This window comes from Cornus florida, unplaced genomic scaffold, assembly GCF_030987335.1.
Source record: "Cornus florida cultivar Cherokee Brave unplaced genomic scaffold, ASM3098733v1 CherokeeBrave_3.0.0_Hap2_Chr02, whole genome shotgun sequence".
In the NCBI taxonomy this organism is placed as follows: domain Eukaryota; kingdom Viridiplantae; phylum Streptophyta; class Magnoliopsida; order Cornales; family Cornaceae; genus Cornus; species Cornus florida.
Window position 1 is genome coordinate 92632499 of NW_026775572.1, and position 15945 is coordinate 92648443.

Genomic DNA, 15945 nt, shown 5'->3' on the forward strand with positions numbered 1-15945 from the left:
TCTACTATTTAAAAGGAATTTGTTAAATATTTGTTTGCAGTCTGGCAGTAAGGATAGTGAGCATGTTCAAATTGATGTATCCAATACTCTTTCCTAAACCTCAAATTGGTGGGGATTAGGTTTGTCTAATGACAACTTCAGTTAATGCTAAAGCACTTTGGGTATTACCCAGTGGCATAGTTGGTAGATCGCCCAGCTCTCCCAGTTGGTGTGCCTGTGTTTGAGTCCTCCTCTCCCTAACTTGCAGGGAAAAAAAAAAAAGAAAAAAAAAAAAGAAAAAAAAAAAGAAAGACTTAAGCACTCTAGATACAAGGATCAGAGCAGTGAAATTGATAGATTTTACAGATCAAATTGGAAATATGTTGTAGATAAAGAAGAAATAATTCGATAATCACTGCATGGTGTTTAGGAGTAATAAAAATTGCATGAATCTCAATAAGAAAAAAATAATTTTAATTGTTGATCACTAAAGTTATTTATTTATTTATTTTTTATTTTTAAAAGAGATTCGTGTAGATATCCATTAACTCAAAAAAGCTAATTCTGCTTCTCTAGGTGGTTCAAAACGGTCAAATTTCAAAATCAATGGAGGAAATAGAGATTTATATATGAATCTCATTCATTTCTTCTATTTTTTATCTATTATATAGAATTTTCCCATAAATATATATTTTATATATGAATCTCATTCATTTCTTCTATTTTTTATCTATTATATAGAATTTTCCCATAAATATATATAATTTTTCGGTGGAGACATGTTCTCATGGCTTGGATACCTGATGTTTAGATGATAAAAGCAATGTACCACATGGTAGGTTACACATTGGAACTCATGCACAATGTCTTTACTTTTAATGCCTCTGGCTCATAGTAAATGCCTCAACTTTTATTGAAAAAGCTTAATGTCTTTGATTGCTTTCACAAATGAGTTGGGGAGGGCATAAGGGGATCTTATGACAGTGAATTGATTGAGGCTCCCAATCTAAGCAGCACGGACACTTCTAAGGAGTCGTGTTTGTGTTGGACACCAACAATTCTTTGACACATCCAAAATTTAAAAATAAAATTCTTAATTTCGGACACGTGGCCGACACTTCTTGGACACATGAGAATAAAAATTAACATTTAATCAATGAACCTTAACTTTTATAAAGTTTGATCTATTATAGAAGCAAATATGAAGGTCAAAGAATGGATATACGAGTAGGACAGGGAGGAGTTATCAAATTGAAGTGTATACATTTATATCTACATAAATGTATAATTGAATACATATAGTGTCCTTATTATGTCTTTTTCGATGTGAAATAGTTGATTATAATTTTTTTATTTATAAGCTATAAACTTCATATTACAAACATGCAGTACTAAATGGTCATATATAATATAATTTGGGTATAAAAATATATATTTTACTTCCGTGTACTAGTCGTGTCTGCGTCTACTTTTTTAAGTTTTGAGGTGTGAACGTGTCCGTCTCATGTTGTATCCGCTTACCATGTCCGTATCCATGTTTTTTGGCTCCCAATCATGTTTTTCTATATTGGTGTTTGTCAATGCATCTTCCCTGCATCTTGATCCTCGGAAAGGACTCAGTATCAACTCAAACACTGTATAGACTGTTTCTATATTGTTGTTTCTTTCTACAGCCCTGTTGCCCCTGTTCCTATGCAGTACAGTATACGTGCTGTACTGCAGAGGATCCACTCACTTCTTTTGGATCATTGGAAGAAATAAAAAAACTATATAACTGGAAACGGGAATGTTGACATGCATTAATTGTACACTTTCCATCTACAATATGATTAGAAATGTTAGTACAGCCACTGTTGAATTACTCTATCGCCACTGTTTATTATTCAAGGAACTATAAATGCGTATGGGGATGTTGATGTGCCTAAATTGTACACGTTACTACCACAATTTGATCATAAGGGTTGGTACAGTTGCTGCCACAATAATTTACTGCAAATATTCTTATTGTTTTATTGTTCAAGACTCCTGAAAGTTCTCAAACTTGTAAGGTTGAACCTTAATGTTCTCTTCACAATTGAAACCTTAGTATATGATTTTTGAAGAAGGTAGTGAATAATTCTGGAAAAAAGTATTTTTATGTTTCTCATATTTTGTTTTATACTCCCTATTGTAACATCAGTCACTGATTATCAGAGTGGAGCCTTATGTATTTGCAATTGCTGACTGTATCTGATCTGATAATGAAACTGCAGATAAATAACTGAGACTGGATGGGTAAGACAATTAACGTGCATGGATTCCCGCAACGTGAGCCTGCAGAAGAAGTGAAGCGTTTTTTAGAGTGCTATACGGGTGATGGAACGGTATATGCTATAGAGATTTGGCAGTGTAAGAAAGGAAGAGGAGGTGCTAAAGTCCAATTCACGAGCGACAAAGATGCTGATCATATCATGTCCTTGGCTAAAAAACGCCTACGATATGGATCTTCTTTTTTGAAGGCTTGGGACGTAAAGTCTGATATCATTCCAAGACCAAGGACCTATGTAAATAACATGGAATCTGTAACCCTGCATTTTGGATGTCAGGTCTCAAGGGATAAGTTTTCAGTGCTCTGGAAAAGTGCAAATGTTTCTGTGAAATTTGGGTTTGGACTGAGAAAAATGTATTTCTTCATATCCTATCGATCTGTTGACTACAAGCTTGAACTATCCTATGAAAACATCTGGCAGATTGAGCTACATCGTCCACGTGGTCAACCAAAGTTTCTCCTCGTTCAGGTTTGCACAATTAAATTTCTATCATTGTTGATATACCCTTATTTTCTTTTTTTAGCCTTGCTTGTTAGAAAAATAAATTCTTTAATCATTTTCGTGTCCAATACAAGATTCAATAATTTGCACGTTTTTGTTATGTGGAGAATTGGTTTCAGTATGAGTGTCAAATTCATTAATTGATACAATGCTTAATGGTGTCGTAATGAGGCTTAATTGATTGAAGAATAACAATTATGTGAATCCTATACAGTTATTATTAGTATTATTATTATTATTATTTTGATAACTGTGAATTGTAAAAGTTATGACAAGGCCACAACAATTGGTTCACCATTCTTGATTTTGAGGAAGTCATCATCGTCATCATCATTGCCTTAATCTCATATAAATAAGGTTAGTCATATGAATTCTTTGTCTGCATTCCTTTCTATTACATGCCATTTCATCTATATTTAGCCTTTTAAATTCATTTTTAACAACCCCATACCGTGTTATTTTTGGTTGCTCCCTTTGTCTCTTACCTTCTACATAAACTAGTCTTCTTTGTCACACTGGCGCATCTATAGGTCTCCATTGTATGTGTCCAAATCATTTAAGTTTTCTCTCTCTATTTTCTCGTTGATGGGTGCCACTCCTAATTTTTCTTACACTTTTATTAGTGACTCTATACCTTTTAGTAACTCCAATCATCCATAGCACTCTCATTTCTGCTAGATGAAGGCACTCTCTTTTTAAAATCCCAACACTCATATACCATAGTTGGTCTAATAACGGTCCTATATAATTTTCCTTTTAATCTTATGTGTTCTTCTTTTATCACACAAAATGCCACTAGCTTGTCTCCATATTGTCCACCCTACTTCAATTCTATTAGTCTTATCACTAGCTATCTCACCATTATTTTGTATTATTGATCCTAGATATCGAAATTGGTTATTTTGAGTAAGCTTTTGGTTTTGAAGTGTTAATATGATGTAATCAAGATTCGAGTTTTTTTAAATTGATACTCCATAAGTTTTAGCTCGTCTAATTCTCAGTCCTTTGAATCTAAATCATTTCTCCACATTTTTACTTTTCTTACTAAGTTCTCCTTAGTGTTGTCTAATAATACGATATCATCGGCAAACATTATACGGATATCGATTTGGAAGTGTTTTATTATTTCATCTAAAATTATTGAAAGGAAATATGGGCTTAGGACTAATCCTTGGTGTAATCCTATGTTTATGGAGAACTCACTTGTTTCATTACACATGGTACAAACTGTAGTTTTTGTGTTCATATGCATATCTTGGATACTCTTTACGATTTGTCAAGTAGTTTGTTTTCTTAGTAAAGCCCACCAAATTATATCTCTTGGGCTGTATCTAAAGCTTTTTCTAAGTCTATAAAAACCATATGTAGATCTTGTTGATTTTAAGGAAGTGTACTTTGTATTGAACAAATTAAAAGAGGGTAGAGATGCCTGGGTGTTTTAGTGCAAAGTTTTAAGTGAGGCAGAGATTTTACTTGGTAATATTGTCTTCCTAGGAGCTAGTAAGCTTTATATGGAATATGTGGCATTTCTTAGGTAGGCTATTTTACATGCCTTAAAACATTTACAAGGTTTGTGGTAATTGGCTACTATAGGCTCATGGACTTCATCAACTTGAGTCTTCTAGGCATAATCTCTGCAAAACTTGTAGCCAAGTTAGTTGGGGCTATATTTTGAACATTTCATTAGGTAATAGGTGACAACTATGCCAAGATTTGCAGAACTTCCCTTGTTAGACGGGATTAAGTAATTGGTGTGATTCCTCTTTATATTCAGGCACATTCTTATCCTCTTAGTTGTTAAGCACCCTTGAGCTGTTATAGTAATATAGGACTTGCACTGCAGCTGACAAGTGCTAAGCTCTTTCAAAGAACCCTAGTGATTTCCACCCTTGAGGGTGCCACATACTATGGTGCATTGCCTAAAATGATGTGCTTCCACCCTGACGCATTACAATATTTACGAGAAAAAGTAAAATATGTTTAAATTAGCCTGACTCTTAATAAGACTAGCCACTCTTTATATATATGCAAAAATGAGTAAATAGTAGAAATATAATATAGTAGAAATATAATATAGAAGAAAAATGAGAGAATTGTGTAAAGCCTAGAATGAGATGTCTTAAACACTCATTCACAACTCTCATATTTATATACTAAAAAGAGCACATGTTAATATTACAATAAAGGAAATTGAATGAAATTATTGCATATTCTATGCCTAGATATATGTGTAAATAAAGTCAAATCCATGATTTGTGGCTATTATATCTCAGATAATATGGTAAGTCACAATCCATGATTTGTGCCTATAATATCTCGACTAATACTCCCCCTCAAGTTGGTGCGTGGATGTCTGAGATACCCAACTTGGACAATGCATCCTTAAACACGGTCTTGCTAACACGTGCAAATCTAATTAGCGATGTTTTTCTGTCAAATGAAGTGTTGATTAACAAATAAAAAATGTCTTCTCAGACCATAAACAATTAATCATGTCTCCTCAAACTGTAAACAACCAACAATGTCTCTTCAGACCATTTCCCTTCATACACATGTTTAAAACATGTAGATGGAAGAGTCAACAATGTCTCTGTTGTCAGGGGCTTATTTGTTATTACTTATATAATGTTGGGGCTTATGTGTAATTTCTAAAACTTGTTATTATAAATAGAATGTGGTGGAAGGATGAAAGTCTTCTTTCATTCTTTCCCTCTTTCCCCATCTTTCTCTCTCTCTCTCTCTCTCTTTCTCTCATTCGCTTTCTTCTCTTTTTCTTCTTCTTCTTTATCACTTACTCTTGATTTGATTATACCCTGTTGCTTTCTAGGGTTTGTGTGGTGATCGTGTGGTCGTTTTTTTATGCATCTTAGAAGACGGTAATATTTCTAGTTGAAGTTGGTGTGTTAGAAAGGTGGTTCTCTACGTATTTTGTTGCTACTTTTGTTTCTGTGGATTGTATACCCAAAAGCTGTTTAATAAAATGTCTGGCTCAGAGGTCACTTCAAAAGAAGTTGGGTCTTCTCTTAGTCTGACTCTAGTATTGGGAGGTAGTAGTGATCACCATCCAGGCCTTTATATTATGACTATTAGGCTGGATGAGATGGAGTGGGCTCAATCTGCTCGTATGCATATCATTGGTCGTAGGATGATCGACCATATCGAAGGGACTATCACGTATCCCTCTAAGAGCGATCCTGAATTCAAATAGTGGAGTGCAAATAATGCACCAGTTATGACGTGGTTGTTGCAGTCAATGTAGCCACAGATCAGCAAAGGGTTTCTATTTTTGAAAACAGCTAAAGAGCTATGGACGGCTGTGGAAGAGACGTATTCCTCGGTTGGTGATTTTGCAAAATTGTACGAACTCCAACAACATATTTCAAGATTCAAGCAGGAAGTCCAAACTCTTGCTACATATTACCACACTCTACGTGGTAAATGGGAAGAGTTAGATCACTACCAAGACTACATACCTGTATGTGCAGCTGATGTTAAAGCATTTCATGCTATGGTAGAAAGGAATCGAATCTATGAGTTCTTGGGTGGTCTGTATCCGAGATACGAGCATGCCAGGGTACAAGTGTTAGGCAGGTATCTAGCCCCTACTTTTGTTAGAAATGTGTTTTCATATATCCTAGCTGAGGAGAGTGAAGGCTACGTCTGCACCTGTATACACTAAGCCTGAGCCAGAAGTACCATTGTTTGAGAGGTCTGCTCTTACCACACAACAATGGAACAAGCCTAATCCTCCAAGAGGAGGGAAGTAGGATGACAAAAGCAAGTTGAGGTGTGATCACTGTGGGCGTACGCGCCACACTAGGGAAACATGTTAGAATCTTCACGGTCGCCATACTTTAACTCCTGCTCATGCAAATGCTAGGCCAAGGCGTAGTCCATTTAGGGGGTTATCTACAACACATACTGTAGAGCGTGAGACTGCTTCTACTGATCATACCTCCTCAGGGCCACCGAGTTCTTTGTCTGGGCCTGAACTTGATGCTTTCCTAATCTTACCTTATCCTCTATTCTTCATGTCCCAAAGTTTACCAATAACTTCCTTTCTGTCAGTCACATTACAAAAGGCTTGAATTGTAGTGTAACCTTTTTTCTATCTCACTGTGTGTTTCAGGACTTGGATATGGGGAAGACGATTGGAAGTGGACGTGAGGACAATGCCTTGTATTTGCTGAACACGAGGCCAACTTCTTATTATATTGCAAATCAATCTAGTGTTAGGAATAACAATGTCAATAAAGATCTGTTAATGCGATGGCATAATAGACTAGGTCATTTACCTTTTCCTGTTTTGAAGCATGTGCTTCCCCAGTTTGATTTTGTTGAATCTTTTGAGTTAAATTGCGAAACATGCGTTCTTGCCAAACTATGATGGCCTTGGTTTTTCAAGCCAATGTGTCCTATGATGACCCGAAGTTTGATCCAATAACAGATCTCGAATGCGGAAGCGAAATAGAAACCAAGTCTTTAGAAATGTACCGCATCCCTAAGACACCAAGTGACCTCCCATGAGTCACGGAAACCAAAAGGAAAACAAATGCGGAAGCGATGTTTTAAAAAAAACGAACAAGTTTAACCCTAGGGGCAAAATGGTCTTTTCAAAATAGAAATGAGTGCCACCGTGCACACCATGGGAAAGACAATGAAAAATTAATAAAGTTAGACTCAAGAATCGCCTGATTCGAAGTTTGGATGACAGAGATATGGCCATTTGAAAACGGAGCATCAAGGCTGCCAAGGGGAGGGCACCATAGGTGCCCACGACGCACGCCCCGCGCGCATGAGCTGCATCCCCCGACATTGCCAATGGCCTGCACTGATTTTTGGGATTGAAATGCTATTTTGAGGGCTTAAACGACATTTTTTAGAAAAAAGTTGTGAAGTAAACCCCCAAAATCATGTTTTTTACGTGACCATGTCAAGAGAAGTTTTTATTTTTCAAGTGAAATATCTAAAATGCCCCTTAGATTAGACTTTTCCGTGAAAAAGTGCGCGCACCAGAAAATCAGATTTGACACGGGGTTTTCGAGATCGAGACGACATTTTTTGGAAAAATATTGTGAAGAAACCCCCCTCTAAAATCACATTTTCTAAGTGACCATGTCAAGGCCGAAGCTTATTTTTCAAAAGAAATTCCCAAAATGCCCTTAAACCATATTTTGCATAAAACTTAAAAATAAAAGATGCTCCAAGTGCTCATTTCATGTCAAGCGATGTTGTTTGCAAAAACGATTATGCTCGCAAATGTAAAATGTCATTTTAGGCGTGTTGCAATGACTTACGGCCTTTAAATAAACCCAATGCAAAATATCATACCCCAAACCTCAATTTTCATCATTTTTGTAATTTAACATGAAATCAAAAGTACTTAAAAGTAAACTTAAAGGTTCTTGGCCTTGGCATCATTACATACATGTCAAATACATCCCAAAAGGTACACTTATGTGCACATTACATATTTAGAACAAAAGATACAAGTTTTGGCATATAAAACTAAAATAAAGTAAAAACATGTTACAAGTGCATTTAATCAAATATTCAAAATTACTCCATGATACCAAACTATTCAAAATATTCAAAATTACTTTAGGGATGTTGTGCATTCCCAAGGAGTGTTTCCTTACCTGAAAAATATCCCAAACAACTAAAGTTAGTAAACAAGTTACTCGTAGGAAATGAACATGCGTATAACCCAAAATTTTACAAGTTTTGCAAGTTAATATAAATCGATCCATGTGATTCACGCCTCCTAACATCTATGTCCAAAGTGAGACTAAGGGATCCTAAGCTACTTTAGCACATCATCTACGTAAACCACAAGGTTAACATAATTAAACCACATTGGGATATCTAATACCACACAACAAGTTATAATTTCTCAATATTATCAACTTGGAAACGAAAATGCGAAATCAACTAAACTGGTTCATGCCACCTAATGTCTATGTTCCAAATGAGTCTATAGGATCATTCCTAAGATACATTACAATAATTCAACATAAACTACAATATTTATGCAATTTAACAAAATTGGAGAACCGAAAATACAACAAGAAGTTACAACAATTTAGTACTATCAACTTGAAACAAAAATACGAATTTAATAAAAGAAACAACAATTTAGTGATATCAACTTGAAACGAAAACCAAAATCATACTAGGTGGATATACTTGGACATCACGCTGGAATAGACACGACACAACGGTCACTTTTGGGTTACTAGCCCGTGGGTATCTTTCCCCTAAGTACGCACTATAAAGTAGGGAGAACTCGTATCTCCCGTACTAGAGCCTTACTCTAGCCATAGTCAAGACAACGACATCCCAAGTTTCCAAAATCAACAAGTTGTGGAACAAAAGTATATATATATATCATCATGTATATACAAGGCAATAAGCTATCTACCATGCACAACGAAATTTTGGAAGCACACAATATATGCTCTAAGTCTTTAAACTATAATGGCATGTAATATGTCAAATTCATAAAGCGTATCAACATAAACTACATCTACGACATCATTCATAAAGTTCGCTTATGTAATCGTACAACAAGTTCAAATCACATGTCAATTTCATAATATGAATAAATACAAACTACAACTATATTTTCAATACATAAAGTCCTATTATGTAATTATAAAACAAGTTCTAATTTCATGATTTAATTTTTAAAACAACTTCAAATATATAATTAAATCATCACATAAAAAAAAAAAAAAATAGAAGTTCACTAATCAAATTAATGAAAAATACAAGATTTCAAAACATATCCAATTGAATAAAGCGTAATATATGTTGAAGATCAAGTCAAGGCCTTAATAAACATCAAGTTTAAAGTCGATTCCACGCAAGATACAACTACTTACAATTCTAGAATCTAATTAAAATCATATAATTAAATCTCTGGATTACAAAACATCTTTAATTGATTTGAAGTTCATGAATGTCTTCCAAATAAATGATTAAATCACTAGAACAGTTAAATAGAATTTAATTGAATAAAATAATTAAATTCCCTAGATTTCAAAACTCATCCAAATTATTCCAAATTTATATATGTCAAAGATCAAGGTAAAGCCTAATTTAGTATCATGTCATAGCCTAATTAAATCAATGGAATAATTACATAGAAATTAATTAAATAAAAATAATTAATTTACCTAGATTTCAAACCTACTCCAACCGACTTCAATTAATTATATGTCAAAGATCATATCATGGTCATTACATATATCAGGTCAAAAATATAATAAAAAAATGTGGAACAATTAAATAGAATTTAATTAAAATAAAATAATTAAATCTCTGGAATTTAAAACAACTCCAAATGATTCTAAATAATTATATGTCAAAGATCATATCATAGTCATTACACATATCAAGTCAAAACTTAATTTAAATTAAAGGAACATATAAATAAAAATTAATTAAATTAATTAATTAATTAATTTCTCTAGGTTTCAAAACAACTCTAAATGACTTCAAATTAACACAAGTTATAGATTAAGTTATGGTCTTTCCAAATATCATGTCTTAGCTTAATTTCATGCAAGGTAACACTATCAACAAACATTATAATTAAGTTAAAGACATGCATATAAATTATATTAAGCTATAAAAGCAAACACTAAGATTATAAACATATAACACCCCCTACCTCACTAGAGAAGTGTTTCTCTAGAATTCAAAGAAAGCAAGGTTTTTCAAGAAACCCTTCAAGGGTTTTGTAGAGGAGGGTGAGGGGAAGTTTTTGTTTTCCAAGGGTTTAGCTCTAAGGTGAGTGGAAGGGGACCAAAATGGTGGTGGTAGGTCTAAGTCAAAGCTTGTTTCAATGGAGGCAAGCTTAGGGTTTAGAGATAAAGAGATGAGAAGATGAGAAGAAAATGTGTAAGTGGAGAATCTAGTATTCCTCCACTCACTATGTGCACTAGCATCATCACTTACACATCTTTAGATAATTGCACACCACTTTTTATATAAATAAACACAAAACATTCCAAAATAATTCTAAAATAATTGCAAAATGGTCCCTCTTCCAAATGTCTTGCAAATTAAATTGCAAAATAGTCCCTAAAAAAAAAGTAATTACAATTTTTAATTACCTGTAAACCCCAAAAACAACAAATGTTTCCGAAGAAACTATGCATCCATGCCCTTTACAAAAAAGTAAACAAGTAGCTTGCTTTTTCTAAAAAGTAAAACTACTCATTTCATAGAAATCAAATGTTAAGGATGTATGCAAAGCTAGGATCAAATCCTAGCACAAAAAGTGAGGTTACGCGAAGGAAATCGAAAAACGGGAAAAAGACAAAAAAAAAGAAAATGCCGAAAAAGAAAATATGAAGATGACACGGTCCCCACAAGGACGTTGTCAATCCAAAGGGAGGAGTCTCAAAAACTATTTCCGAGTACTCGAAACAACCCAAAGGGACAAAAACCCGAACTTGAAAAAAAAAAAATTCAACGGAAAAAAGAAAATCCGTAAAAATGGAAAAAAGAAAGGAAGAAAATGACCGGGTCATTACAACTTACCCTCCTTAAAAGGTTTCGTCCACGAAATCAGGAACATCCCGAGGAGAACCGAACAAGGACCATATGCATGGTCACACCGAGGAATATAGAGCGCTAAAGGACAACTCCAGAAGCCTCAAGATCAGGCGAAGGAACACGAGACCACGAACCGTGGGACAACTCTCTAAACGAATCGAAAAGCAACCCCAAGGTTACTCACCAAAAGGAATTCCCGAGACAATGACACGTCGAATCAAGACACCTAACTAAAAGCAACATGGCAGTATGAATAGTGACCAGAACCCGCCCACAACGTACTCAAATGCGTGGTAGCAACGACAGCGTCTAGTGCCCGCCCACACTTACTCGTCAATGAGGTAGCATCGACGACAACTAGCACTTGCCCACAACACACAACTTTGTACGGTAGCATGACAGTATAAGGCACCAGTTCATAACTTGCCCCAACTTCTCGATACAAATGACATCAACGTCCAAAATGATCATTACCTAAAGCACTACGGGAACCAGACATTTTGTGAGAGTTGGGATATGGTCCAAAGATGTCTAGCTGGACCATCTTGGCTAATCCCAAACTCTAATAACAATGTCATAGGCACCGCTATGCTTAAGGTCTTAAATCCTTAATGCAAGTAGAGCCAACGACTCCTACATTGCAGAACACCTTTATCAACAACCTCCAATTACGAATCCAAAGCCTGATAAGTCTGTGCCCTCAAGCCAATGGATCGGACCCCACGAAAACGAAACCCTAAACATCACCCCAAGTCTCTAATGACAAGGGAGAATAATTAATTGCACCAATGCAATTAATTACACGAAACTGCTCACATCCCAACCGTAGCTCATAAGAGCTGTCCAAGGCAACACAAAATGGATTTTAGGTCAGCACACCTATTAAATCCCAAAACCATAACTCTAAAAAGATGAGACATGAGAACCTCGTCGTTGAGGCTCACAAAGCCAACTCCCAACTACCTAAGGAAAGACTCAAGTCAGTCCTGACTCATTGTCCCATGACCCTAAAAACAAAGACTTCAATGACATTATCACATCAAGGTCACCACAAAACCCTAAGAGATGATACCAACACCTTAGACACCCCATGACCCTGTCACGAAGCTATGAAAGAAAAAATGGGATGAAGCGGTGCCTCCACGACCCACGTCTCGTTCCTTCAAACAAGGATTGCAACTCTATGCTCACTTGAGCCCTGACGAGAAGACCCTCCACGAGTCAAGACCGTGACGCTATATGCGTGAAAAAGAAACGAGGTCAATAATAACATGAGTTATCATGACCGAAAGCAACTCACTTCGTGAATGCATGGAACAAAAGGCACGTCAATGTATGCATCATACGGTCGTGCTAAAACGGTTAAAGTAAAGCTTCTGACCATACGGCCACAAAAGCACTTAAACATGGAATCACATCAAACATGTTAACAAGAAGCACGTAAGCATATAGCATGATGACACATGCGAAACAAAACATAAGGCATGAAGACGTGTGTCACATACCATCATTTTAAAGCAAATAAGGAAAGCGTTTAGAAGTTTTCAAACACATAAGCATGTAAACATGTTATCATACAAAATCATGTTAACAAAAAACATATAAACACGTAAAGCATAGCAACAAAAACATGATATGCACCAAAAACCTGTCGTCCTAAGGTTTTCGAACTCGGACGCTCTGATACCACCTGTGACGGCCCTGGGTTTTCAAGCCAGTGCGCCCCGTGATGACCTGAAGTTTGAACCGATAACGGATCCCGAATACAGAAGCGAAAACAGAAACCAAGTCTCTAGAGATGTACATCGTCCCTAAGACACCAATGTGACCTCCTATGAGTCATTGAAACCAAAAGGAAACCAAATGCGAAAGCGATGTTTTAAAAAAAATGAACAAGTTTAGCCCTAGGGGCAAAATGGTCTTTTCAAAATGGAAATGGGTGCCACCGTGCACACCATTGGAAAGACAACAAAAAGTTAATAAAGTTAGACTCAAGAATCGCCTGATTTGGAGTCCGGACGAAGGAGATATGGCCATTTGAAAACGGAGCGTCAAGGTTGCCAAGGGGGAGGGCACCATGGGCGCCCAAGGTGCATGCCGTGTGTGCACTGCAGCCCCCCTGACATTACCAATGGCCTTCACTGATTTTTGGGATTCAAATACTAATTTGAGGGCTTAAACGACATTTTTTGGAAAAAAATTGTGAAGTAACCCCCCCCCCCACTCAAAATATATATATATATATTTTCTACATGACCATGTCAAGAAAGTTTTTATTTTTCAAGTGAAATACACAAAATGCCCCTTAGATCAAACTTTTCCTTGAAAAAGTGCGTGCACCACCAGAAAATCAGATTTGACGCAGGATTTTTGAGACCGAGATAACATTTTTTGAAAAAATGTTGTGAAGAAACCCCCCCTAAAATCACATTTTCTAGTGACCATGTCAAGGCCGAAGCTTATTTTTCAAAAGAAATCCCCAAAATGCCCTTAAACCAGATTTTGCATAAAACTTAAAAATGAAAGATGCTTCAAGTGCTCATTTCATGTCAAGTGATGTTGTGTGTAAAAACGATTATACACACAAACATAAAATGCCATTTTAGGTGTGTTGCAATGGCCTACGGCCTTTAAATAAACCTAATGCAAAATATCATACCCCAAACCTCAATTTTCATCATTTTTGTAATTTAACATGAAATCAAAAGTACTAACGTAAACTTAAAGGTTCTTGGCCCTTGACCTCATTACATACATGTCAAATACATCCCAAAAGGTGCACTTATGTGCACATTACATATTTAGAACGAAAGATACAAGTTTTGGCATATAAAACTAAAATAAAGTAAAAACATGTTACAAGTGCATGTAATCAAATATTTCAAATTACTCCATAATACCAAACAAGTCTAGGGATGTTGTGCATCCCAAAGGAGTGTTTCCTTACCTGAAAAATATCCCAAACAACTAGGGTTAGTAAACAAGTTACTTGTAGGAAATGAACATGCGTATAACCTAAAGTTTTACAAGTTTTGCAAGTCAATATAAATCGATCCATGTGATTCATGCCACCTAACGTCTATGTCCAAAGTGAGACTAAGGGATCATCCTAAGCTCTACTTTAGCACATCATCTACGTAAACCACAAGGTTAACATAATTAAACCACATTGGGATATCTACTACAACACAACAAGTTATAATTTCTCAATATTATCAACTTGGAAACGAAAATGCGAAATCAACTAAACTGGTTCATGCCACCTAAAGTCTATGTTCCAAATGAGTTTATAGGATCATTCCCAAGCTACCTTACAACAATTCAACATAAACTACTATATTTATGCAATTTAACAAAATTAGAGAACCGAAAATACAACAAGAAGTTACAACAATATAGTACTATCAACTTGAAACGAAAATATGAATCTAATAAAGGAAACAAGAAGTTACAATAATGTAGTGCTATCCACTTGAAACGAAAAGTGAAATCATACAAGGTGGATATACTTGGACATCACGCCGGAATATAGACAAGACACAACAGTCACTTTTGGGTTACTAGCCCATGGGTACCTTTCCCCTAAGTGCGCACTATAAAGTAGGGAGAACTCGTATCTCCCGTACTAGAGTCTTACTCTAGCCATAGTCAAGACAACGACATCCCAAGTTTCCAAAATCAACAAGTTGTGGAACAAAAGTATATATATATATATATGTATATACAAGGCAATAAGCTATCTACCATGCACAACGAATTTTTGGACGCATACAATACATGCTTTAAGTCTTCAAACTATAATGGCATGTAATATGTCAAATTCATAAAGCGTATCAATATAGACTACATCTACGACATCAATTCATAAAGTCCGCTTATGTAATCGTACAACAAGTTTAAATCACATGTCAATTTCATAATGTGAATAAATACAAACTACAACTGTATTTTCAATACATAAAGTCCTCTTATGTAATTATAAAACAAGTTCTAATTTCATGATTTAATTATTAAAACAACTTCAAATATATAATTAAATCATCACATCAAAAAAAATAGAAGTTCACTAATTAAATTAATGAAAAATACAAGATTTCAAAGCATATCCAATTGAAGTAAGCTTAATATATGTTGAAGATCAAGTCAAGGCCTTAATTAACATCACGTTTAAAGTCGATTCCACGCCAGATACAACTAGATACAATTATAGAATCTAATTAAAATCACATAATTAAATCTCTAGATTACAAAACATCTTTAATTGATTTGAAGTTCATGAAAGTCTTCCAAATAAATGATTAAATCACTAGAACAGTTAAATAGAATTTAATTGAATAAAATAATTAAATTCCCTAGATTTCAAAACTCATCCAAATTATTCCAAATTTATATATGTCAAAGATCAAAGTACAACCTAATTTAGTAACATGTCATAGCCTAATTAAATCAATGGAATAATTACATAGAAATTAATTAAATAAAAATAATTAATTTCTCTAGATTTCAAACCTACTCCAAACGACTTCAATTAATTATATGTCAAAGATCATATCATGATCATTACATATATCAAGTCAAAAACATAATCAAA

At 35.0% G+C, this 15945-nt stretch overlaps 1 protein-coding gene across 2 annotated transcripts in view; it reads left to right on the forward strand.

The window, feature by feature from the left end:
* LOC132295469 (probable RNA-dependent RNA polymerase 1) overlaps positions 1-15945 on the forward strand; it is a 66820-nt gene that overhangs the window by 3484 nt on the left and 47391 nt on the right. For both annotated transcript variants that reach the window (XM_059793745.1, XM_059793744.1), the window contains one exon: positions 2232-2756. In XM_059793745.1, the coding sequence (XP_059649728.1) occupies positions 2250-2756 (507 nt within the window). In that variant the 5' untranslated portion in view covers positions 2232-2249. The remainder of the gene's footprint in view (positions 1-2231; positions 2757-15945) is intronic.